General features: G+C 35.2%; 1 protein-coding gene across 1 annotated transcript; it reads left to right on the plus strand.

Annotated features, from left to right (window-relative positions):
- Positions 1–1,196: 1,196 nt before the first annotated feature.
- SLITRK5 (SLIT and NTRK like family member 5) lies at positions 1,197–5,306 on the plus strand. The gene is made up of 2 exons (XM_077761483.1): positions 1,197–3,368; positions 3,400–5,306. The coding sequence occupies exons 1-2, from the start codon at positions 1,197–1,199 to the stop codon at positions 3,847–3,849; spliced, it is 2,622 nt and encodes an 873-aa protein (XP_077617609.1). The 3' UTR covers positions 3,850–5,306.
- The last annotated feature ends 17,017 nt before the right edge of the window (positions 5,307–22,323 follow it).

Genomic DNA, 22,323 nt, shown 5'->3' on the forward strand with positions numbered 1-22,323 from the left:
GCCTTTTTCTCCGTGGGGGGGGGGGGGTTGGGGGGTGGGAAGAAGAAGAAGAGGAAATTAACAAAGGAAGAAGAGTAAAACATTGAGAATGAAATGTAATAAACAAGCCCAAAGACGATGGGGGTGCCGGTGAGGGGCTAGTTCGGTCCACATTTGCTAATTCCGTAGCGTGAGTGTTACATTCGTGGCAAAGCGACGCGGAGCGGGCGGTAAGGGAGGCTCTGGCGCTGGTCCTGGGTTTACTTTGAGCTGATTCCCGGGAAGCGGCAGGAACGTCCTCCTGAAACTCCAGGTACCGGGAGCTGTTCCGGGATTGCGGATGCCTTCGCTGAGTTCTTTGTAATCCATCGTGCGGAACTATTTTTGTGGTTTAAAGATGCGGTTCAGGAGCGTCGCTGACATGATCAATGAGGAGAAGTGGACTCAGGGCGCCCTCAGAGAAGCGCTGCTAAGTGGCTCCGTGCATGCGATTAGGACGCTGATGTGCTTTAAAGCGTGGTGGTGAAGTCCACCATCAAAGGGACGCGCTCTCCTTTTTCTCCACACTCAAAGCTCCTGAAGACAATCGGTGATTTAAGGGCTTCTTCTGGGTCCTTTTGATGCATTATCTTACATCTCTTTTTTTGCCTCTGAAAAGTATTCTTTAGGTTCCCACCCTGGCATTTCCAGCGACGGTTTAAAATAGCCCAAGTATTGTGACTCCTTGCTTTTCTGTGCAAATGGGAGACCTTCACGGTGAACTGTTCACTGAGGAGGTTCTGAAAGAAAGGCAGACAGGTTTGCTATAGGTGAGGTGGAGAATCTTGTAAAATGGAGCTTCTTTTCTCTTAAATTAGAGCCATGAAACTGAACTGACAGCCATTTTATGTATATTTATGGATTGGTTTTGAAAAGGGGGGGAGCAGGGAAAACACTAAAATGGGACTTTATCTAACCCGCCCTTAGCTTGCAAAGGGCAGCATGTTCCTGCTGTACTCATTAGGAAATTAAATCAGCCTTTAAATCAAAATGAATATCAGATATTAATAAAGTCTGGAGAATGTCGGTGTTCCATTGGGGAGGGTGTCATTCATATCCCCTCCTTCTGGATTTCAGAGACATAGTAGTAGGGAAGAGAGAGACTTTCTTACCAGTCCCTTAAATTTTTGTCATATTCTGTTCTTTCCCTTTCTCCTTTCTCCCCTGCAGGAGGTAAAATGCACACTTGCTGCCCCCCAGTAACTCTGGAACAGGACCTTCACAGAAAAATGCATAGCTGGATGCTGCAGAGTCTAGCGTTTGCTCTAACATCTCTCGTCCTTTCGTGTGCAGAAACCATCGATTACTATGGGGAAATCTGTGACAATGCATGTCCTTGTGAGGAAAAGGACGGCATTTTAACTGTGAGCTGTGAAAACCGGGGGATCATCAGCCTCTCTGAAATTAGCCCTCCCCGCTTCCCAGTCTACCACCTCCTGCTGTCTGGAAACCTTTTGAACCGTCTCTATCCCAATGAGTTTGTCAATTACACCGGGGCTTCAATTCTGCATCTGGGTAGCAACGTGATCCAGGACATTGAGACTGGGGCTTTCCATGGGCTGCGGGGTTTAAGGAGATTGCACCTGAACAATAATAAACTGGAACTTCTTCGCGATGATACCTTCCTCGGCCTGGAGAGCCTGGAGTACCTACAGGTCGATTACAATTACATCAGTGTCATTGAACCCAATGCTTTTGGGAAACTGCATTTATTGCAGGTGCTTATCCTCAATGACAATCTCTTGTCCAGTTTACCCAACAACCTTTTCCGTTTTGTGCCCTTAACGCACTTGGACCTGCGGGGGAACCGGCTGAAACTTCTGCCCTACGTAGGGCTGTTGCAGCACATGGATAAAGTTGTGGAGTTACAGCTGGAAGAAAACCCCTGGAATTGCTCCTGTGAGCTGATCTCTCTCAAGGATTGGCTGGACAGCATCTCCTACTCGGCCCTGGTGGGGGATGTGGTTTGCGAGACCCCCTTCCGCTTACACGGCCGGGATTTGGACGAGGTGTCCAAGCAGGAACTTTGCCCAAGGAAACTTATTTCAGACTATGAGATGAGGCCACAGACGCCTTTGAGCACCACGGGGTATCTTCACACTACCCCAGCCTCGGTGAATTCCGTGGCCACTTCTTCCTCCGCTGTTTACAAACCCCCCTTAAAGCCCCCTAAGGGGACCCGCCAACCCAACAAGCCCAGAGTGCGCCCCACCTCTCGGCAGCCCTCCAAGGACTTGGGCTACAGCAACTATGGCCCCAGCATCGCCTACCAGACCAAATCTCCGGTGCCTTTGGAGTGTCCCACCGCGTGCACTTGCAACCTACAAATCTCCGATCTGGGCCTCAACGTCAACTGCCAGGAGCGCAAAATCGAGAGCATCGCGGAGCTGCAGCCCAAGCCCTACAACCCCAAGAAGATGTATCTGACGGAGAATTACATTGCGGTTGTGCGCAGGAGCGACTTCCTGGAGGCGACGGGGCTGGACCTCCTACACCTGGGCAACAACCGCATTTCCATGATCCAGGACCGCGCTTTCGGGGATCTCACCAACCTGAGGCGCCTCTACCTAAACGGCAACAGGATTGAGAGGCTGAGCCCGGAGCTGTTCTATGGCCTGCAGAGCCTGCAGTATCTCTTCCTCCAGTACAATCTCATACGCGAGATCCAGTCGGGGACTTTTGATCCGGTCCCCAACCTCCAGCTGCTATTTCTGAATAACAACCTCCTGCAGACCATGCCCTCGGGCGTCTTCTCAGGCCTGACCCTTCTCAGGCTGAACCTAAGGAGTAACCATTTCACCTCCTTGCCCGTGAGTGGAGTTCTGGACCAGCTCAAGTCGCTCATCCAAATCGACCTGCATGACAATCCGTGGGATTGTACGTGCGACGTGGTGGGCATGAAGCTGTGGGTCGAGCAGCTCAAAGTGGGTGTCTTGGTGGACGAGGTCATCTGCAAGGCGCCCAAGAAGTTCGCGGAGACCGACATGCGCGCCATCAAGTCGGAGCTGCTGTGTCCAGACTACTCCGACGTCGTGGTTTCCACGCCCACGCCCTCCTCCGTCCAGGTCCCGGCGAGGACCGGCGCGGCCACCCCCGCGGTGCGGCTGAACAGCACCGGGGCCCCCGCGGGCTTGGGCGCGGGCGGAGGGGCGTCGTCGGTGCCCCTGTCGGTGCTGATTCTCAGCCTGCTGCTGGTGTTTATCATGTCCGTCTTCGTGGCCGCCGGCCTCTTCGTGTTGGTTATGAAGCGCAGGAAGAAGAGCCAGAGCGACCACACGAGCACCAACAATTCCGACGTGAGCTCCTTCAACATGCAGTACAGCGTGTACGGCGGCGGCGGCGGCGGCGGCGCGGGGGGCCACGCGCACGCGCACGCGCACCCCCNCGCCGCTGCAGCTGCAGCCCGGGGACGAGGAGAGGCCGGAAGGCCGCCACTTGCGGAGTCCCGCCTACAGCGTCAGCACCATCGAGCCCCGGGAGGACCTGCTGTCGCCGGTGCAGGACGCCGACCGCTTTTACAGGGGCATTTTAGAACCAGACAAACACTGCTCCACCACCCCCGCCGGCAACAGCCTCCCGGAATATCCCAAATTCCCGTGCAGCCCGGCTGCTTACACATTCTCCCCCAACTATGACCTGAGACGCCCCCATCAGTATTTGCACCCGGGGGCCGGGGACAGCAGGCTGCGGGATCCGGTGCTCTACAGCCCCCCCAGCGCGGTCTTTGTAGAACCCAACCGGAACGAGTATCTGGAGTTAAAAGCAAAACTAAACGTTGAGCCGGACTACCTCGAAGTGCTGGAAAAACAGACCACATTTAGCCAGTTCTAAAAGCAGAGAAACTCCCCGGGAGCTTTTGCGTTTAAAACAAACGAGCAAGCCGACACACACGGTGAACACACTTGATCAGTTGTGTTGTTTCGACGTTTAGGGTGAAGTGCCTTGGCACGAGATTCTCAGCTTCGGCGGAAGATACTGAAAGGGTGTGCGATTTCCTTTTCGTTTTTACACGTGGGGGAAACGTTTGTGTAAACTGGGCACATCACTTTCTCTTCTTGCGTGTGGGGGAGAGGAGGGGAAGGGTTTATGGAGGGCAGATTGCTGCGCAGGTGACTTGTTCTTGCAGTGGTTGAAAGTGCTCTAAGAATGGTGAAAGAAGGCGGCGCATAGATTCTACTCTGTCTTTTTTTCCCTCTCCCTCCTCTTCTTCCCCCTCCCCTTTAAGCCATGGGTGGGTCTCAATGGCTTTTGTGGAGAGATTAGCACACCCCAACTTTAATAGAAAGTTTGTTCTCTCTTTGTCTTTCCCAGCCCCCTCCTCTCTCTTTCCCTGTCGCCCTGCCTCCCTCCCTCCCTCCTATCTCATTACTTTTCTTTTTAAGGGATGTGTTTGTATGCATTCTGGACATTTGAATTAAAAAACAAAAGTATTGTGATCTGGAAAATGATCACCATAGATGTGGACAAATCATTAAAATTACAGAGCTATATGATCCATAATTGATTAGTCAAAATAACTTATTGATGAAATATACAAATATTTTATTGTAGCACCTATTTTTATATACACATTTAGCATTTCTCTTTCCTTCACTATTTAGCCTATGATTTTCACAGAGGTGTCACACTATATTAATTAGGACCTGCATTTCCAAAACTGGAGTGATATCAGAAAGGCATTTTAAATCATTAAAAATATGGAGAGCTTAATGGGAAAATCGTAAAGCCAATGCAACCCACACGACTGAATCTGTAATTTAAAACGGAAAAAGTGGATTGTATCCCAGTGTATAAAAGAAAAAAAAATAATAGGGCAATTAATTGGGCCATTCGAGTAAGAATCGTGTGCAAGTTTCTGGTTTTATTAGAGAAGACTTAAAAGTATTTTTATTAGTCAACCAAAATGATGTATTGATTTGACTACTATTGTAGCCGATTTTTGATTGTTTAACCAAACTCAGTTGCATTTGTACAGATCCACATGTCCTGGCACCTCAGAAGACCAACTGATGGACTGTGCAAATCTCTATACAATGTCTTTATCCCTCTGGGCAGCAAGCAATGATGATGGCCACAAACAGGGGCTACTGTTGTTACAGTCTCATATGTATCCCAGCACATGTAATTTTTTAAATAGTTTCTGAATAAACACTTGATAACTATGTCAAAATATAAGGGACTGAAGTAATGATTACTTAAGGTGCAGAAGAAATAGTTATGTGTGATCAACTGAATCGCCATTATAAACAATTAGGACATAGTAGCTAACTTTTATTCCTAATATAAAAAAATTCCCCTAATTATCAAATTTAAATATATGTATATATGTAAAATTCGCGTTTGCAAATTCAGGGAATTATGTTTTTCTAAAGGTGGCATTAATGTGTTTATTAATGAAATTTCAATTGTATACTTTCTTTCCTTACTGAAGTTTTCATCTAATACGTGGACCGTGGTAAGTAATATATTGCCTATTCATTTTTCTCCCAATGATATATATTTTGTTATGTCAGTATTATTTATTCAGTCTACAGTGCTCATAGTTTCCTGATTTTCCCATATTCCCATAGTTTTCCTAATTTTAACTTGTGTAAAACTACCTTCAACAATTATAAAGGATACTTTATCTCAAGTTGATCTATATCCTAAATGTCAGAAATGTTGGTAAATATGAGCTGTTCACCTCTGAGGAATGTTTGCCAATGAATCTAGGTTAATAGATAAGGGTAGGAAATGTTTGAATTAATCTGAAACTTAAAGAGCCATGTGCTTCATCGCTATTGGTGGATCTTCCCATAATCTCACCTGAAATGTGTAAAATATCAAGGGCTGTTCATGAACTTTCTGTTTAAGGAACACTTTCCATGGCATTCTGCCACAAAGAGGCAGCATTCACCCATGAGTAAATTGACAGTAACTGCTTGAATTCAGATTGAACAGGTGGTAACAATTTCCCTGAGGAATTAAAAAAAAAAAGTAGTAATGCTACATCGGTCAAGTGAAGTAAACTATCCCCATTCTGTGCAACATTTTTCCTTCCAAAAATTTTTTTCAAAGGGGAAAGGAACAAGCTTAATAATGCCATGATATTATCATGAAAAAGAAAAAAAAAAAAAAACAGTACCTTACTCTTCATCTACCTCCTCCATATTTAATCCAAGATTATAAAAGAAAAATAAATTATAGCATTTGACTTCACAATGGGGCTGTTATTAATTTTTCTTCACAGTGGAAGTTATTTTTACAATGTCCAAATCACTTCCTCAATATTATTGTATGTAGATATGACAGTATTGTATAAATTATAAACCATAAATACAAAGTGGAATCTTCAATGTAAGTTTTATTTCTTAATTGATGCATAAAAAGTGAGAGATAAGAATTACATAAAATTCAAAATGTGGTTCTGAACGATATAAGTAGTCTCCAAAGAAAGTTTGTTGATGCATTTTTCAAAGATTTACAAAATGATGTTATTAATTCAAACCAGCTCTATTGCCCATTATCTTGTCACAAAGACTTTCTTTAGGTAGCTCATTTCTACTTCTACTCTTCCTAAGGTGTCCAGCCTTTTATTTTAATTTCAAAAATAACAGTTATATGTTTATGAAAACAGGTTACTTCTAATTTTTAAATTATCTTTTTCCCCAATTGTATTTAGGGGATAAAAGTAAATTCATTCCTGCTCTAATAAACTTGAAAATTTTTAACATGTAGAGTTACAAAACTGTGTAGAATTAAAAAATGAATTCTTTCTCCTTATACACGGTGTCCAGCCAATGTATTAACATATACAATAGAACACAAGTTGTGTGGTTTTGAATATTTTAATTTTTGGTTTTTCAGGTTGTTCACTGAGTAAATAATTAAATTGGGTCTATCAGCAGTATATGATTGGATTAAGGAACCCTGCAAATTCTCTCCATAGCATTTTGGTGAACAATATGTAATGTTTCAGGCATCAATTAAAATTTGGATGCAAACTAAGCTTACTCTTCGTGCTTGCTCCATTTGATATGTTGCATAATCTCATACAAATATGTTTCCAAATGACATTACAAAATCTTATTTTTATCTATATATGAACATAGTGTAAATACTTAAATTATCTCAGAGAAAGTAAATATATTCTATGTAAATGTGATAATTGGTATGCTCGCTTGCATTCAAAATTATTTACAGCTAAACTGTTGATTGAAGTTATGTGTTAATCAACGTTAGCGTAAATATACTTGGAATACATCTTTTGTTTAGGCAAGAGTATCACCTTTACACATGTGAAGTGTGAAATTTGGGTAAATGTCCTGGGTATTCAGGTCTGTCCTTCAACCACTGTTCGCTCAACCTCAGTAGGAAAATCAAATTATGTGCAATGAAAACATCCACGCATAATGTGGAAAAGGTTAGAACTTAAGAACATAATTTAAGATACCAGTTTATTGCCCTGTGTCACAATTTCTATTCTTATTATTGATTTATGTTGTTAACAAATTATTCGTATTAAATATGTACTGTTTCTTTCCCTGTTCTATTTTTCCAGACTCTTGTCCATTTTCCTTGCATCTCCCTCCTTCCTCCCGCCTCCTCTTGTCTTATCCTTTCTTTTAATTATTTTTCAGTAGGGCAAGGGGGAGAGCGAGAATAGTTCAGTCCTTGTTTGAAATGCCAAAAACTAGCTACTTAATTTCAAGAGCTCAATGGATTGTTCCCAGGGTCACACAACTCCAAATTAATGAAAATAAAACCAACCACAAATATGTTTCCAATTCATTTGGGAATGTGCTCTTGCAGCACTTTTCAGGTGGCTCCAAATCAAGATATTTGCAGGGGGTGGCAAAACAGTTAGTATAACTAATTTTAAGACTAACATAAAAACAGAAAGAAGAACTAAAAACAACAAAAGAACTGATTTAAATGTTGGATGGAAGCATTTAATTAATTGATTTTCAAAGGGAATAAGAAGTTGTTAAAAGGTAATCAAACTGTTATCAAATTAACAATTTCACTTATGGATTAAGTTCCTCAAACCTCTCAAAGTTCTCTACTTTCTTGTAAATGCAAATATATGTATTTTTGTACATACAAAATTAAAGAAGGTAGGTGGGCAATAGTCCACCAAAAAAAATATCTGACATCTATATCCAAAGGAATCTTATGTCATTGAGTATTGCATTGGCAACTGTGCATTTTATCATTAATTTTATTTTAATTCAAATTAGTGCCTTTCTATGATCATCCATTGATAGTTCCATCAGTTCATGTAGCATGTGTATGGCATACAAAAATACATCTTATCCAAAAGAGCACTGCATACTTAATTTTCAGCTGGAGTTCTTTATATTTCAATTTTTTACATTATTTCAAATTCTACTTTTATGGTCTATGCTTTAGGCATGTTAGACTGGGGGAAAGAAAATGATTTCATGCAGTATAATGTTTCAGTGTGACTATAGTATAATACTCTTTTCTTCCTCTGTTTATAGCAGACTATTTGGCTTACAAGACACAGGTCAAATATTTCTCATGGTAATTGTAACAGTATTATAAAATGAATAATTTTATACTCATTTTTTAAAGGAACAATATCTAACCTTGATTAAGTTTAAGAGTGACTTAGATTACATCTTAAAAATTTTCTGAAGATCAAAACATAAATATTTCATAAAGAATTGATGTAATGCAAGTCTGAAATCATTTTACTTTCTCATTTTCTATTTACTGTCAAAATTAAAATGTAATGATATATTGCATAATGCTAAGTATATCAGATACATTTTTATTGGATATTAGGAAATTTGTTTTATAAAAGAGAAGTAATGTTCATAGTGATATGTTGAATGCAAGTCTTCCAAAGCATTTTTCTTTTAATTAGGTATCTTTATCAGAACATGAAGGAGTATTGTATATTTATACTACAAAATAAACATGTACATGTCTAAAAATTACATGTGTTTCTAAAAGTAAAAATTATGAAACAATGTTATCCAGGATAAATTGTTTTCTTTTTAAAATTTAACCTATTCAGAAATGGAATTGTGGCTTTATTGAATTGAAGGCTCATTAATGTCTTGGCCTACTTACTTTAGCCAAACTTATTTAGAGATCATTTTCAACATATCATGATATAAATTAAATTCAAATTTAATTGTGATCAATACTGAATCATATATATATACAAGTAGGAAAATTTGGTGACTTTTCAGTGTTCTGGAATATGCACTGTAGATTTTCTTACAAATTTACTTCAACCATCAATAATAATTTCTTGTAGTTACAACTAACCTATTTTTAAAAAATTCTACTCTATGCTTCTTTAAAAATAACACTTAATATTGGATATTGAAACCAAATTTGCTATATTTTTTCAATTTCTACTTAGATATGTACCTATTTAAATAAAACCTAAAGGGTAGCAGTAAATTCATGTTAGTTGATTAGCAAAGTTCTTTGTCAGATACTACAATAAAATTTTTGACCAGCATGCTTTATCCATGAGAGGTTCACCAGGCTCATGTAGACTAAGCATTTAAATATTAAATATAAAAATATGTAAAAATGCATATTTGATCAACAAAATATTTTACTTGTAATGACATATTTCTTTAAATAATTTAAGTAAAAGTTATGCTTTTTGTCATTACAACAATAGAATATTTTTACTATATTTAAGTCCAAAGTCAAAAGGTGTTTCACTTCTGAAAAAACTGGTAATGATGGGAAACATTTATCTATCAAATGTATTTAAACCCTGAGTTTTAACATCAACTTTAAATCTCCACTGCCAATTATAAAATTTACAGTACATGTTTTTCTTTATACTACTGAACTCTTCTCCTGTGAAGTACCCCTATAGGATACAAATAGCCATAGTGTTTTTTTCTTGTTTCACATTTAGATTGCACATATTAAAATAAAGTTATGAACTAGCACTGTTAAGTTTCATTTCAATTAAGTAGTATCCTTCAGTTTTATAATTATCTTCAAACTTGTAGAGCTAGTGAATAGTATATTTACATAGGTACTTAGAAATGTGAGCTCTCAGATCCAGAAACTGCTCATATATGTCAGAGACTATTCTAAATCATTCACCTTCCTGTCATCTTAATTCATTCAATCAGTGCAGTGAAATTTTTGTTACCTTATTAGGATTAAGGACCCCCAAGTCTTAGATGAATATTAAGTATCTCCTTGGAAATTAAAAAAGAATAAAAGATAAATACTATTTTCTTAATCTTAAAATCTTAAAATATCTTCTCCAAAACTAAAAATTTTATATACAGAAAACCATTTAGGAAGCATCTTTGTATAGAACTACACATTTTGTGAAATAACTAATTCCATATGGTTTACATGATATTTTGACTGTTAACGATGAACTCTGACTTCATTTAAGAATTTTCATGTGAAGGAAGATATCTTTTGCAGAGGCTACACTTGAATATTCTGTTGTCACATTATGGCTTTGACTTACCCTTTCCTTTAAAACCTCAATTTTAAACATATTGAAAATGGTCTCTGTTATTATGTTTAATTCTTGCAACTCAAACCATTTACCTCTCAATTGCTGAAAAGAAAATGTTGGTGTATTTCTTCAAGTTTCTTTCATGAATTTTAAAGGTATCCTCAGATTAATGACATGCCCTCAAAATATTAAATTAAAAATATGATTACTCACATTTTTTTCTACTGTAACAATCCAAGTACTCTGTAAGCATGGCTTAATGCGGGAGTGTGAGGACATGGATATTAAATTGTCACTATGGACTCGTCACTCATTAATAACCATCTTTAATACAAAACATGTAAATATGAGGTGAAATATTTCTTTGAATGCTAATGTACTTAAAGTTGCACACATTGATTAACTGGGTAGCACCTGTAGTTTACAAATACCACTATTGTGTACTTATAAATACTAAAGCAATGCTCACCAAGTGGTAAGGCACAGTCTAAATTCTGAAAAATCTGTCTTCTATTTGATCAATTTTATTTCCATTTAAAAATAAATTTGAATTCAAATGCCATTAGGCTGGATAAGCACCCTTCATATTGTCTTAACGTGGCAGCTTCATATAATATATTATCTGCTGGACCAGGAGAGCATTTTAGCTTTTAACAATGTTTAAATGAAATCTGTTCTTCCGGTATTATAATTTATGTATCACAATCATGGATTTTCAGGCAGTGTTCTCTAGGAGCTCAAGAGTTTTTATGAAGTTGCAAATTCTATGTAGTTGATGCTATAGAGAAATTAAAATTAAGTATCGGGAAAAAAACAGTGAATAGTTTTACAGCCAGAGAAAACCAGTTTACTATATATGAATGTTCTATTAGAAACATAAATACAAGATTTACAGTGACCAGGAGTCTCCGGAGCCAACTTTGCAAACGGCCCTGACTGTGACAGGACCTGGGACATCTTAAGGGGAGCCGCAACAGTAACTTAAGAGTGTGTTATTACAAAGGAAAAATTATAATCACAGCTCACAACAGAACCTTTCCCCAAATGTCTAACTGCTGATGTGCTTGAAAACAGTGCAAAAGGTCAATTCAATGAAAATATGTCAAACATCAAATATTATGAGGATCATTTCAAGGATGGAAGATACAACTTGGAAAAGCTGATCCAATAGATTTAGGAGCAAAAGTTTTTAAAAGGGGGAGACAGAATTGCCAAGACTATTTTTTTCACTACGGTAGAAGAAAATAACGAGTAGAGGAAAGATATTCACTCGTACTGCAAACTGCTGGTGATAACTTGTTTGTAATTTTGATGTATATCTAGAGGAAGCAAGCTGATGTATATATAGAGGAAGTAAGAGAAAATATAATGAGATTCCCAAACTTTCCAAATGTGTTTCTCTTTTAAGATTTTCTTAAGACTAAACACTGACATACTTTGTAAAGAAATTTTGGATTTCATCTCTGTTATTTTTCCAACACAACGTGAATTAGCTTTGATATATTAATATATTGTTAGTTGGATTTTTATTTTTACTCTTGATTTGGTATAACAACCATGTAATCTTAACTTGTTTCTTTATTGAATATTTAATAAGCTGTGCCTGAAATAACAAAATAATAGTTCCACAGTATTCGTTATTTTATACCACAATGGTAGCCAATGGCAACAAGGGAGAAAGATGATTCTAAAATTCTGAAATATCTTCATTTTTCCTTTACAGATGGTTTGTCCTTTCGCAACTTTCTTTGTGTCTCAGCCTTATTTACAATTTGTAAAAACTAATACAATGTGTGTGATTTATGGAGAGCTTAAGAATTCAGCTTTCCGTTGTCTCTACTGGGTGTATGTCAGTTGTGACTGTTTCTAACACTAACAACATGCTAATTATCATTGCTATTTATACTATATCTATGAAAGATATTATAATATCTTTCAGATAAAAACATCTTTTCTTCTCTTTCTAATATCATATTAGTTTGAAATGTATTTTTTAATTTTTCCATTCACTGTGGTATTTTTTTATAGTATTAAGTTGTCATTGGTAGATATTTTATAGTACATTGAAAGGTAAAACTTCTCTGTAAAGGATGGGACTTGGTATAATTTTATTGGCATCATGACATATCCTTACTCTTTGAAATAGTAACACTGTGCTTTCAGTGTATTTCAAAAATTTATGATTAATATTTATTTCTCAAAAAATTGAGTTCTGTTTCTAAATTAGCTTACATTTGTTTCTTACATTGGCTTATTTTGTTTGCATTTAACTAACGCATTTTGAAATTATGTGTGAGGTAATTTCCATTGTTTTGGTTTTAATTCAAACAATTTTGGGCATACTTATTTTTTGTTAGATAATATTCCATAATAAATATAGAAAGATGGAATTATAATATGTACCATATATAATATTTAATGTTCTTTGACTTATATTTTTATAGAGTTCATTACAAAAGGTAGATTAAATATGTGATATAGCATGCATCACTTTAATATTCTAAATTTATTGCTCTTCTACATAATGATTAATAATATAGATAGTACTAATTTTATTTTATCTATTGTGGTATAAATTTGGCTGTTAATCCAATAATGATATTGTTTCCATTCTCAATATTTTAAAGTACTATTACAACTGCTATTTACTAGTCTCAGTGATAATCTGGGTTCTTCCCTAAATGCTAAGGGAGTCCTGATATAATATTATAAACAGAGAGCTCTAATGTTTAGAATTTAAAATGGTAGTAATGACAAATCCGCTATAAACATAATAATTAAATTATTACTTTCTTTATTAAGAAGAGAACAGAAGCTCAAGTACATTAAAATAATGTCTTGAAAGATATTGGAAATGTAGCAAGCTGACATTTGTGCCTGATGAAAAATCTTGTTAATATCATCATAAAACATTTATATTGTTTTATACAAATATTGTGTTTCTATTCAGTGTAACAGAGGAATAATCCAGAATTATTTTGATCATAATTTCTGTCTTTTATTTGCCTACAAAATTCATCTAAACAAGGGTATAGTAGGAAAAATGGATACTTGTCATAATAACTGTATCCCTAGATGGATCATAGAACTAAAGGTTGCACTTATTAGGCACTCCCCTATTGAGTTAACAAATAGGTATTTATAAATGTTTACAATCTAATGTGAATTTAGTGAGCACTATAAACTTCCTAAATTGTTTATCAGAACACCATTTACCTTGGCATAAACTTCACAGATGACTAAAACATCAGTAAGAACATTAGGTGACTTGGGATGCAAATTTATATTAGAAAACCATTGGGGAATGCTAGCCAATTTTAAATATATTTACAATAACAAGCACTAGAAATATTTTCCAAATGGCTTCATTTTAGTCCTTTTTTCTAGTAAAGATGTGATAGTTAAGGAAAAATGGAAATAAATCTTGAGCGCTTAGACATAAAACAACCCAATTGTAAGTTGTAATTATTAATTATGGGGGTTTTTTTTGGTATAATTGGCTAAGTTTTTCAATAATTAAAAAAGAAATGATTGCTGTTCTACAATTATATTACTGTTCAGAACATGTCTTAATGGAGGTACTGGTAAAATTTGCAGGGATTTCACAGATAGGCTCCTGGTATTTTAAGCTGGTGAGGTATTCATCTATTTAGAAAGCTTTTCTGGGCACTATGTGTTTTCCCCTGGGTGTGAGAAAATCAGTTCATCCTTTTAATGAGAATGTTACCTCCAGGGAAAAAGCAATCCAGAAGAAATAATACTTTCCTTCCAGCAGTTGCCTGTACAGGGACACATTTTTCTCTGGAGCTGACTGCATGTATATTTTAGCTAGAAAGTTTTAATATTTTAAAATATCACTGCATTTAGTCATGAGATATGATGACGGTAGGATATAGTAGTTTTGGAATAGATATTGACATTTTTCTGAGCTTTTAGATACATCACTTATAATTTAGGAAATGATATTTATTGTTAAAATTTTAGCTGTCTTCATATTTGAGGTACAATAAAATAATTATTTAACTGTACCTTACATATTTTGTTAATTTAGAGACAGAGAACAAGAGTCTTAAATACAGTGGCTTTAGATTCTCACTAACCAACTCCAAACAGCACAATTTTAGAAGTCTTTAAGCTGTTTTGATGCCAATCTGTAAACTCTATCAACATCAATATGTAAACTCTTTCTCAACATTCAAACTTACTTCATTTTAACTTTGATGAACACTTGGAGGAAGAACTGTTTACTTCTTGTAGTTACTTCTAATGTCTTAGAGAATTTACCCAGTGAGAATGCAAAATTGTTTGACTTTATGGCCACATGTTTTAATTCCTCAAAATTATATTTAATATACACGTTTTAAAATTCTTTTGGGTCACTGTTTTTGTCTATTAAAGACTATTGGACTACAACTACATAACTTTTTGTATTTTAAATAAGTTAGCTATTAACTATTTTTTCTTTTGCAAATTTGTATAATTTTCTTTACAAATAAGAACCAATTAGATATAAAAATATATAGCACTAAAACATTAAGATATGTTGATATTTTGCTTTTGTTTGTAAAATATATACTTTCATAATCACCAATTACAGTAAATTACTCTGTTTTAGAAGATATATCAATATTATCCAAATATTTCAATATAAATCTGAAGACTCGTATGAAAAATGAATTTCACATTAAGAGTACCAGCCTCATGGAATAATGAGGAATAAAAATAAAAGAAGCACTTTTACAAAATAATGAATATTATTAAATGGAAATTAAATTTTTATATTTGGGAAAGTTCTTTTCCTCCTGTTACTTTCTCTCATTTCATAATACCAAATCAGTTTCCCATTACTAATGTTCATCAAAAATTGCTTCATTTGAATTGCTATTTATTATGTAAAAGTAAAATCCCTATTTGTTTTTAATAGGTAGTAGTATTTAATAATAAGTAGACTTGTTCAAAGAAGTAGGTTTGATGTAGCTGTTTCTTTGTGTGTTCAAATAACATATAACTAAAATTAAGATCAGTTATTTTTGACATGATTTCATAAATTAGAAATGTAAAGCTTATTTATATATTATATATATTGAAGTTGTTTTCTCATATGTTAAAACAGTAAATACTTGTAAAGAGCTAAACAAGGAATCATTTTTTAATAATTTGAATCTCTTAAATATTTGGACTGTGATCCTTTAAATATTGGCATACAGATTTCTGTTTACTTGTCTTTTAAAATGGGAATGTGGGTATTCAAATGCATGATTTAAAATATGCCTTAATAGTTGAAATTACATTTTTTTGAGTTGGGAAAAATATGACTTAAAATCTAGACAACTATCTGACAAAATTTAAGATGATTATGTTGGTAAAATATTACATAATCTCAAATTATGCACATTTTTATAAAGTAACTTGTAAAATACAACCACATTCATATTGACAGAAACGGAATTTTTGTAATAAGGTTAAAAACATGTAAATATTTTATTCAATTTTTATGGTGAAATTTCTATTTGCAAAAATATTTTAAATAAAGTTACATTATAAGTTAGTATATTATATGTGTTACAAATAAGGTGACATGACTTGCAATGCCAGAGAAAAGAGACAGTCGAAAAAAACAAGTAATTTTTATTTAAAAACAATTACAGGGGTGCCTGGGTGTCTCAATTGGTTATGCATCTGACTCTTGATCTCAGCTCAGGTCATGATCTCAGAGTTTGTGAGTTTGAGCCCAAAATCAGGCTCTGTGCTATCAGCACAGAGATTCACTGTCTCCCTCTCTCTCTCTGCCCCTCCCTCACTCATGCTGTGAGGCTCATGTCTCTCTCAAAATAAAAATAAACCTAAAAAAAATTTTTAAATAAAAATAATTAGAAAAAATAATGTATGTAGCCAATTTTAGCCTACATCTGATCTCTGGGTGTTTTGCATGGCTCAGTTAGTGTATTTTCACATACTCTCTATTCACTTATTTCAAATAATGCCAATATCAATATACATGCTAAAGATAATTCCTTTAAATATTCTATTTCTAAAGAGCAAAAAAAAAAATATTAGGAAATTATTTACATGGAATCTGTACCAGAGCTGTGACAAATTTGTAAATATTGCAATGGAAAGACCAATGTTTGGTTTAGTTTTGCTTCTAATTTATTATATTTACTGCTATAGATCTATGGATATCCTCTTCACTTGAAAAATCTTTCTATGAAACAAGAAATTTTCCATGCTGATAAAATGTGGAACCAATGAAAGAAAAGAAGGTAATAATGTAGCAATTATCCAAATAATTAAGCTTAATTTCATTTTAAGAAGTTCCAAATTTAGTATCAATCAGGTAGTAAATAAATAAATATATAAATGCAATGATCACATAAAAATTTTGAATACATAATTTTAAGCTAACTCTTACTCCCGCAACAGCATAACTATTGTAACTTTGCTATTAGATTCATATTTGAAATATTAGAAATCTTAGATAAAATCCTATTTGGTGTGATTTTCTTCTAACGAATCATGTTATTATTATTTCTCCTAAATAATCATGTTATTTCTAATGAAACTGCTGCTGTTTTTCCCACTTATTATCATTCTCTCATTGAAACCCTATGTAGGTCTTATCTTAGGAACTGCTCTTGCACTAGATCTGCAGATGCTGTGAAGAAAATCTCCCTAAAATCAATAGAAGTGTCTAACCAAATATTTATTCAGTCATGAACTCTGAAGATCTATGTATATTTATATGTATATATTCATATATATATAATATATATCTTTTTTTATTTGTATAGTGTCAGTGGTGTACAATAGGAATCATGCCATGTATTAACTAGGATTTAGGGATTAGGGGCATCTCACATTTTTCCCTTTAATTTTTTATTTCCCCAATGTGTATAGAATTTTGGTGTAAAAATTTCTATCTAATGAATTATTCACATCAACCAGATTCATGCTTATACATTATTGTTAGACTACATTTCAAGATACATTGTTACAGTTTATATTGTTTTAATTGAATGTAATTCATGGATCTTTTAAAATTTGTCTTTTGTCTATTCCTTTTATGCATTTTGTCTGATTTTTTTTTGTCATGCAATGAGCCAGATAGAGTTACTAGCCTAATCAAGTAATACAAGGATATGGCATCTCTCTATACAGGGAAGTCAAAAATATTTTAAAGAGATTACTGATCTTTTTATTTGTTAACAATATTCAATTCAGTGAAAAACACTGTACATTGTGATCATTCTTTAAATAGTTTATTTAAATGACTTTAAGTTTTGAAAGATTATTGAATTTACATTGTTCTAGTTGTTCATAACTTCAAGAATCCACTCAATCTGCTTGGATTTAAGCTAAGAAAACTATGAAGTAGATAAATAGCATCTGTCTTTCAGTTTTGTTCTCTGTTTTGGCTTGCCTTTTAACTTGTGGTTCACCAAGCAAGTTACAATCATGTCACTTTCAACTTAATTTTCCTGGAGTGTTATTCCTCACATTTTGCCTCATGAGAGTCGTATTACGATGAAGGTAACTCAGAGATCAAAAGGATTTTCAAGACTGTTATACATTCCCCTACCTACAGAACCCAGGTTCTCTGACAGCAATGATAGAGGTTAGTGGGACAGGAAACCAAACTCAGCACCAAAGACAGATACTATGCAGATTAAGCTGCTCAGTTTCCTGGAGTGCCAAGACTGCCAATCACATAGAAAATATAGCCACTTAAGGGAATAACTCACCAGCCTCTTTGTGGTTTATATTTTCTATCTTAGATTAAAAACATTTCTTTTTAATTGGGAGAAACTATAGATAGGACTTATAAACTAAGAAAAGGACATTTTAATCACTAAATCTAATTAATTATATGTCATGCCTTTTTAAAAACCTTTGTTTTAAACTCTGTTTGTCACATCTGGGCACCTGGGTGGCTCAGTTAATTTAGAATCCGGCTCCTGGATTTTGCTCAGGTCATGGTCTCACAGTTTGTGGGATTGGGACCCATATCAGGCTCTGTGCTGACAGCACTGAATGTGCTTGGGATTCTGTCTGTCGATCTCTCTCTCTCAAAATAAATAAACACTTTAAAAAATTGTCAAAGAAAATATACATAATTGTTTTTTATTAATTGGCTGGTATAACAATTATGTATATTTACTGAATAAATTTTAAACAGTTGAAATATATTTTGGTATTATATTATTCAGTTATTATTTATTTACTGGTGTAATGAAATATATTATATCTATCTCCACACATATAATGCAGTTTCATGAGAGAAATGTTTAAATGCACAGGTAGTTTTTCCCTTTTAATTCTAATTTAAATAGGTTCGTCAGTGAAAATAGAAGTCCCCAAAGGTAATATAATTATGTGATTCTTTCCTGGATAAAACAGATTTTGTGCTTATCTTTCTTAAGTATGATCTTAATCACAGAAGTGCTTTTAGTCTTACAATTGGGATTTTTAAAAAGAAAGCCTAGGGGTGCCATGGTGGTTCAGTAGTTTAAGTATCCAACCCTTGATTTCTGCTCAGGTTCTTATCTCAAGGGTAGATCTCATGGTTAATGAGTTTGAGCCCTGCTTCTGGCTCTGTGCTGACAGCCTGGAATCTGCTTGGGATTCTCGGTGTCCCTCTCTCTCTGCCTCTCCCCCGCTCATATGTACACATGCACTCTATCTCTCTAAAAAACATTAAAAAAAAAAAAGAAAGAAAAAGAAAACTCAGGGCATTAGATGTCTTTCCTATAAAATAATCTAAAAAGTATGATAAAATAATTCAGAACTCCTCATATTTTTAATATTTCAAGATCTCTACTATCTTTTACCTATGTTAATGTTTATTTATTTTTGGGAGACAGAGAGAGAGAGTGCAAGCAGGCGATGAGCAGAGAGAGAGGGAGACACAGAATCTGAAGCAGGTTCCACACTCCCAACTGTCAACACAGATCCCAGGAAGCATGAGATCATGACCTGGGCCAAAGTAGGACGCTTAACTGACTGAGCCACCCAGGCGCATTTTTTTAACCTATATTAAAACACTCTAATGGGTAACTGCTAAAGAAGAATTTGCATGGTCAGCAATTTTAAACTGCATCATTAAACTTCTCTTTTGTGTATACAAAAATAAGAGAACTAAAGGAGCAAGTAATGTTTCGTTTCAGGATATTTTTTAGGTTATGATGTGTGTGTGTGTGTGTGTGTGTGTGCGCGCGCGAGTGTGTTTGTGTTATGCAAGTTTTACAAGACTTGTTGGTTTCATCAGTTTTTGCTTGTTTCTCTTCTATTTTATATTTTCTAAGCCATTGTGATTGTTTTCATTATAAGCTACACACACAAGAGCATGGTGAAGATTTGAAGGAGGATTGCATAATCCTAAGCAATCCTTTTATCCCATCAATCACCAGCAGAAAACAATGCCAAGACTTGTGAGCTATAGACTTCATTGGTCCAGTCCTCAGAACAGAGTGGGGCTTGCAAACATTGCAGTGGTTATGCCTTATTGACCGCATATATGTTTGTTATCTGATTTGGGGGCTGGGAACAAATTTGTTAGCAATATCAACTAAAGTTGAAGAACTTTCACTGTCAAATAGACCAATGTGTCCAATGAGTTTTGGACCAGAAAAAACTTAGTAAGATTTTGAGTGAGTAAATAGAGTCACATCTGCCTTAGATGATTTTTTTTTTAACCTCTCCATTTTTACACTTTTTAAAAGTAAAGTAAAACTAAGTGTCATATAATCAAGATAAGACAAAGGAGCAAAGCCATTAAATATTGATCTCTTAATGTGAATTAGTCTCCCTTTCCAAGACTTTCTGTATCAAGTCTTGCCTTGTTTGAGTCAATATATTTCTAATGTGTCACTCCAGGATTATTTTTGGCATTCTTTCTTGAAGAGTCATTTATTAGCATATTTCACATTTTCTCTACTACTTATCTAAAAAACCCTAATGTTTAAATTACTGAGGTATCTAAAAATAGTCCTTATTATATAATTCCAGATCACTATCATTATTCATTTTACTCCATACAACCTATGCTATTGTGAACAATGATTCAGTGTATAAAATACAGGTCTCCTTTCTTTTTTCTTGCTTTGGATTTTGGTGCCCTACTTGCTATTTGTTATTTTAGTTTCCTTTTCCTGGATATTCTGCTTAATGTAGAGTTCATTTACATGACAAGATTTACATCTTGTAATAAAAAAGTAATTTGTAATTTTAGTAACTTAAAAATGTAAAAATATTTCAGAACCATATATTTTTTGAAAAAGATTTTACTTTGGTTTATTTGTGACCTGATTGTGTGTGTGTGTGTGTGTGTGTCTTTGTGTGTGTGCATAAAACTAGAATTTTGAAAATTGAGAAATTTTGTTCTTCATTTAACTTTATTGCTTTAGTATTACTCTTGAATCCTGACATAATACTTAGGGAAATAATATAAAGGGTTTTATGTACAAGTGAAAGTTCCATTATATATTTTGACTGGTCTTTTTCTGTCATTTTATTCCATAAAATTCCTCATTTTAACCTCCTAAATTTAGTTAAATTTGGATTACAGTAATCCAAATGAACAGTCATTGTAATCCAAATTTATCTAAATTTAGGAGGGGCACCTATGCTGACAGCTCAGAGCCTGGAGCCTGCTTCCAGATTCTGTAACTTCCTCTCTCTCTCTGCCCCTTCCCTGTTCATGCTCTGTCTCTCTCTTTCTCTTAAAAATAAATTAAATTTAAAAACTTTAAAAAAACTACGCTAAACAAAGAACTACCTACGATTGTATATTCTGACAATTTCAATCATCTGAATCACTCAAAGATCTTACTTTGGAATAGCCATCTAAGAAGTGTCACCACAGTTAGGTGTTTTTTTGGACTCCAGCGTTTTCTGCTGCTGCACTTGAAATTGCTTATTCCCCTCACTCCATTCTAAAGAATGCTGCCCAGGAATCTTCCTATACCTTCTACACATTCGCAGATTCCTTGGGCTGATGCAAGGTGGGGCCATTGGTGGTGAAATGAAGTTAATAGGAAACTGAGGAGGAGGAGGCTGGGAAAGGGAGGAACTGGAAAAGGGATTTCTTCCTACCACTCTTCTCATCAGCCCGAGGACTATACATGCCTGTTTCCCAATGCTTGCTCCATTTCTCCATTTACAATTGTCAAAGTACCCTGACTGTGGTGAGTGCAAAGCTCTGGGTCTAGTTTCTGTGATATTTCCTTCTGACATATAGATAGTTTTGGTCTGTTTTTTTGTTTGTTTTTGTTTTTTATTTCATGTATTAGAAACTTCGTGTGTATGAATGGATGTGTTTGACTTTATTACTCTTTCTTTACCAAAAGAGACTGGCAGATAAAGGAGAAAGATGAAATTTAACTCTATTTCCCTAACACTACCAATGATGATAGATGATAGATAGATAGATAGATAGATAGATAGATAGATAGATAGATGATAGACAGACAGATAGACAGACTGTGGATTTGTTTAGGTAGGTGAGACACTGTGTAGTGGTTGCTGCATTCCATTACAGATCTTCCTGGACTTACAATAGGGTTATATCTCAACAAACTCATTATAAATTGAAAATATCATAAGGTGAAAATGCATTTAATGCATCTAACCTAGTGATAATTATTGTGTAGCCTAGCCTCTTTTAAACGTGCTCAGAACACTTACATTAGCCGACAGTTGGGCAAAATCATCTCACACAAAACTTATAATAAAGTATTGAATATCTCATTGTTATGTAGTGAATACAATAGTGAAAGTGAAAAACAGAATGACTGGACGGGTACAGAAATGTTGTCAGTGTGCTGATTGTTTACTTTCACGGTCAT

Source organism: Crocuta crocuta, unplaced genomic scaffold (assembly GCF_008692635.1).
Source record: "Crocuta crocuta isolate KB4526 unplaced genomic scaffold, BGI_CrCroc_1.0 scaffold776, whole genome shotgun sequence".
NCBI lineage: Eukaryota > Metazoa > Chordata > Mammalia > Carnivora > Hyaenidae > Crocuta > Crocuta crocuta.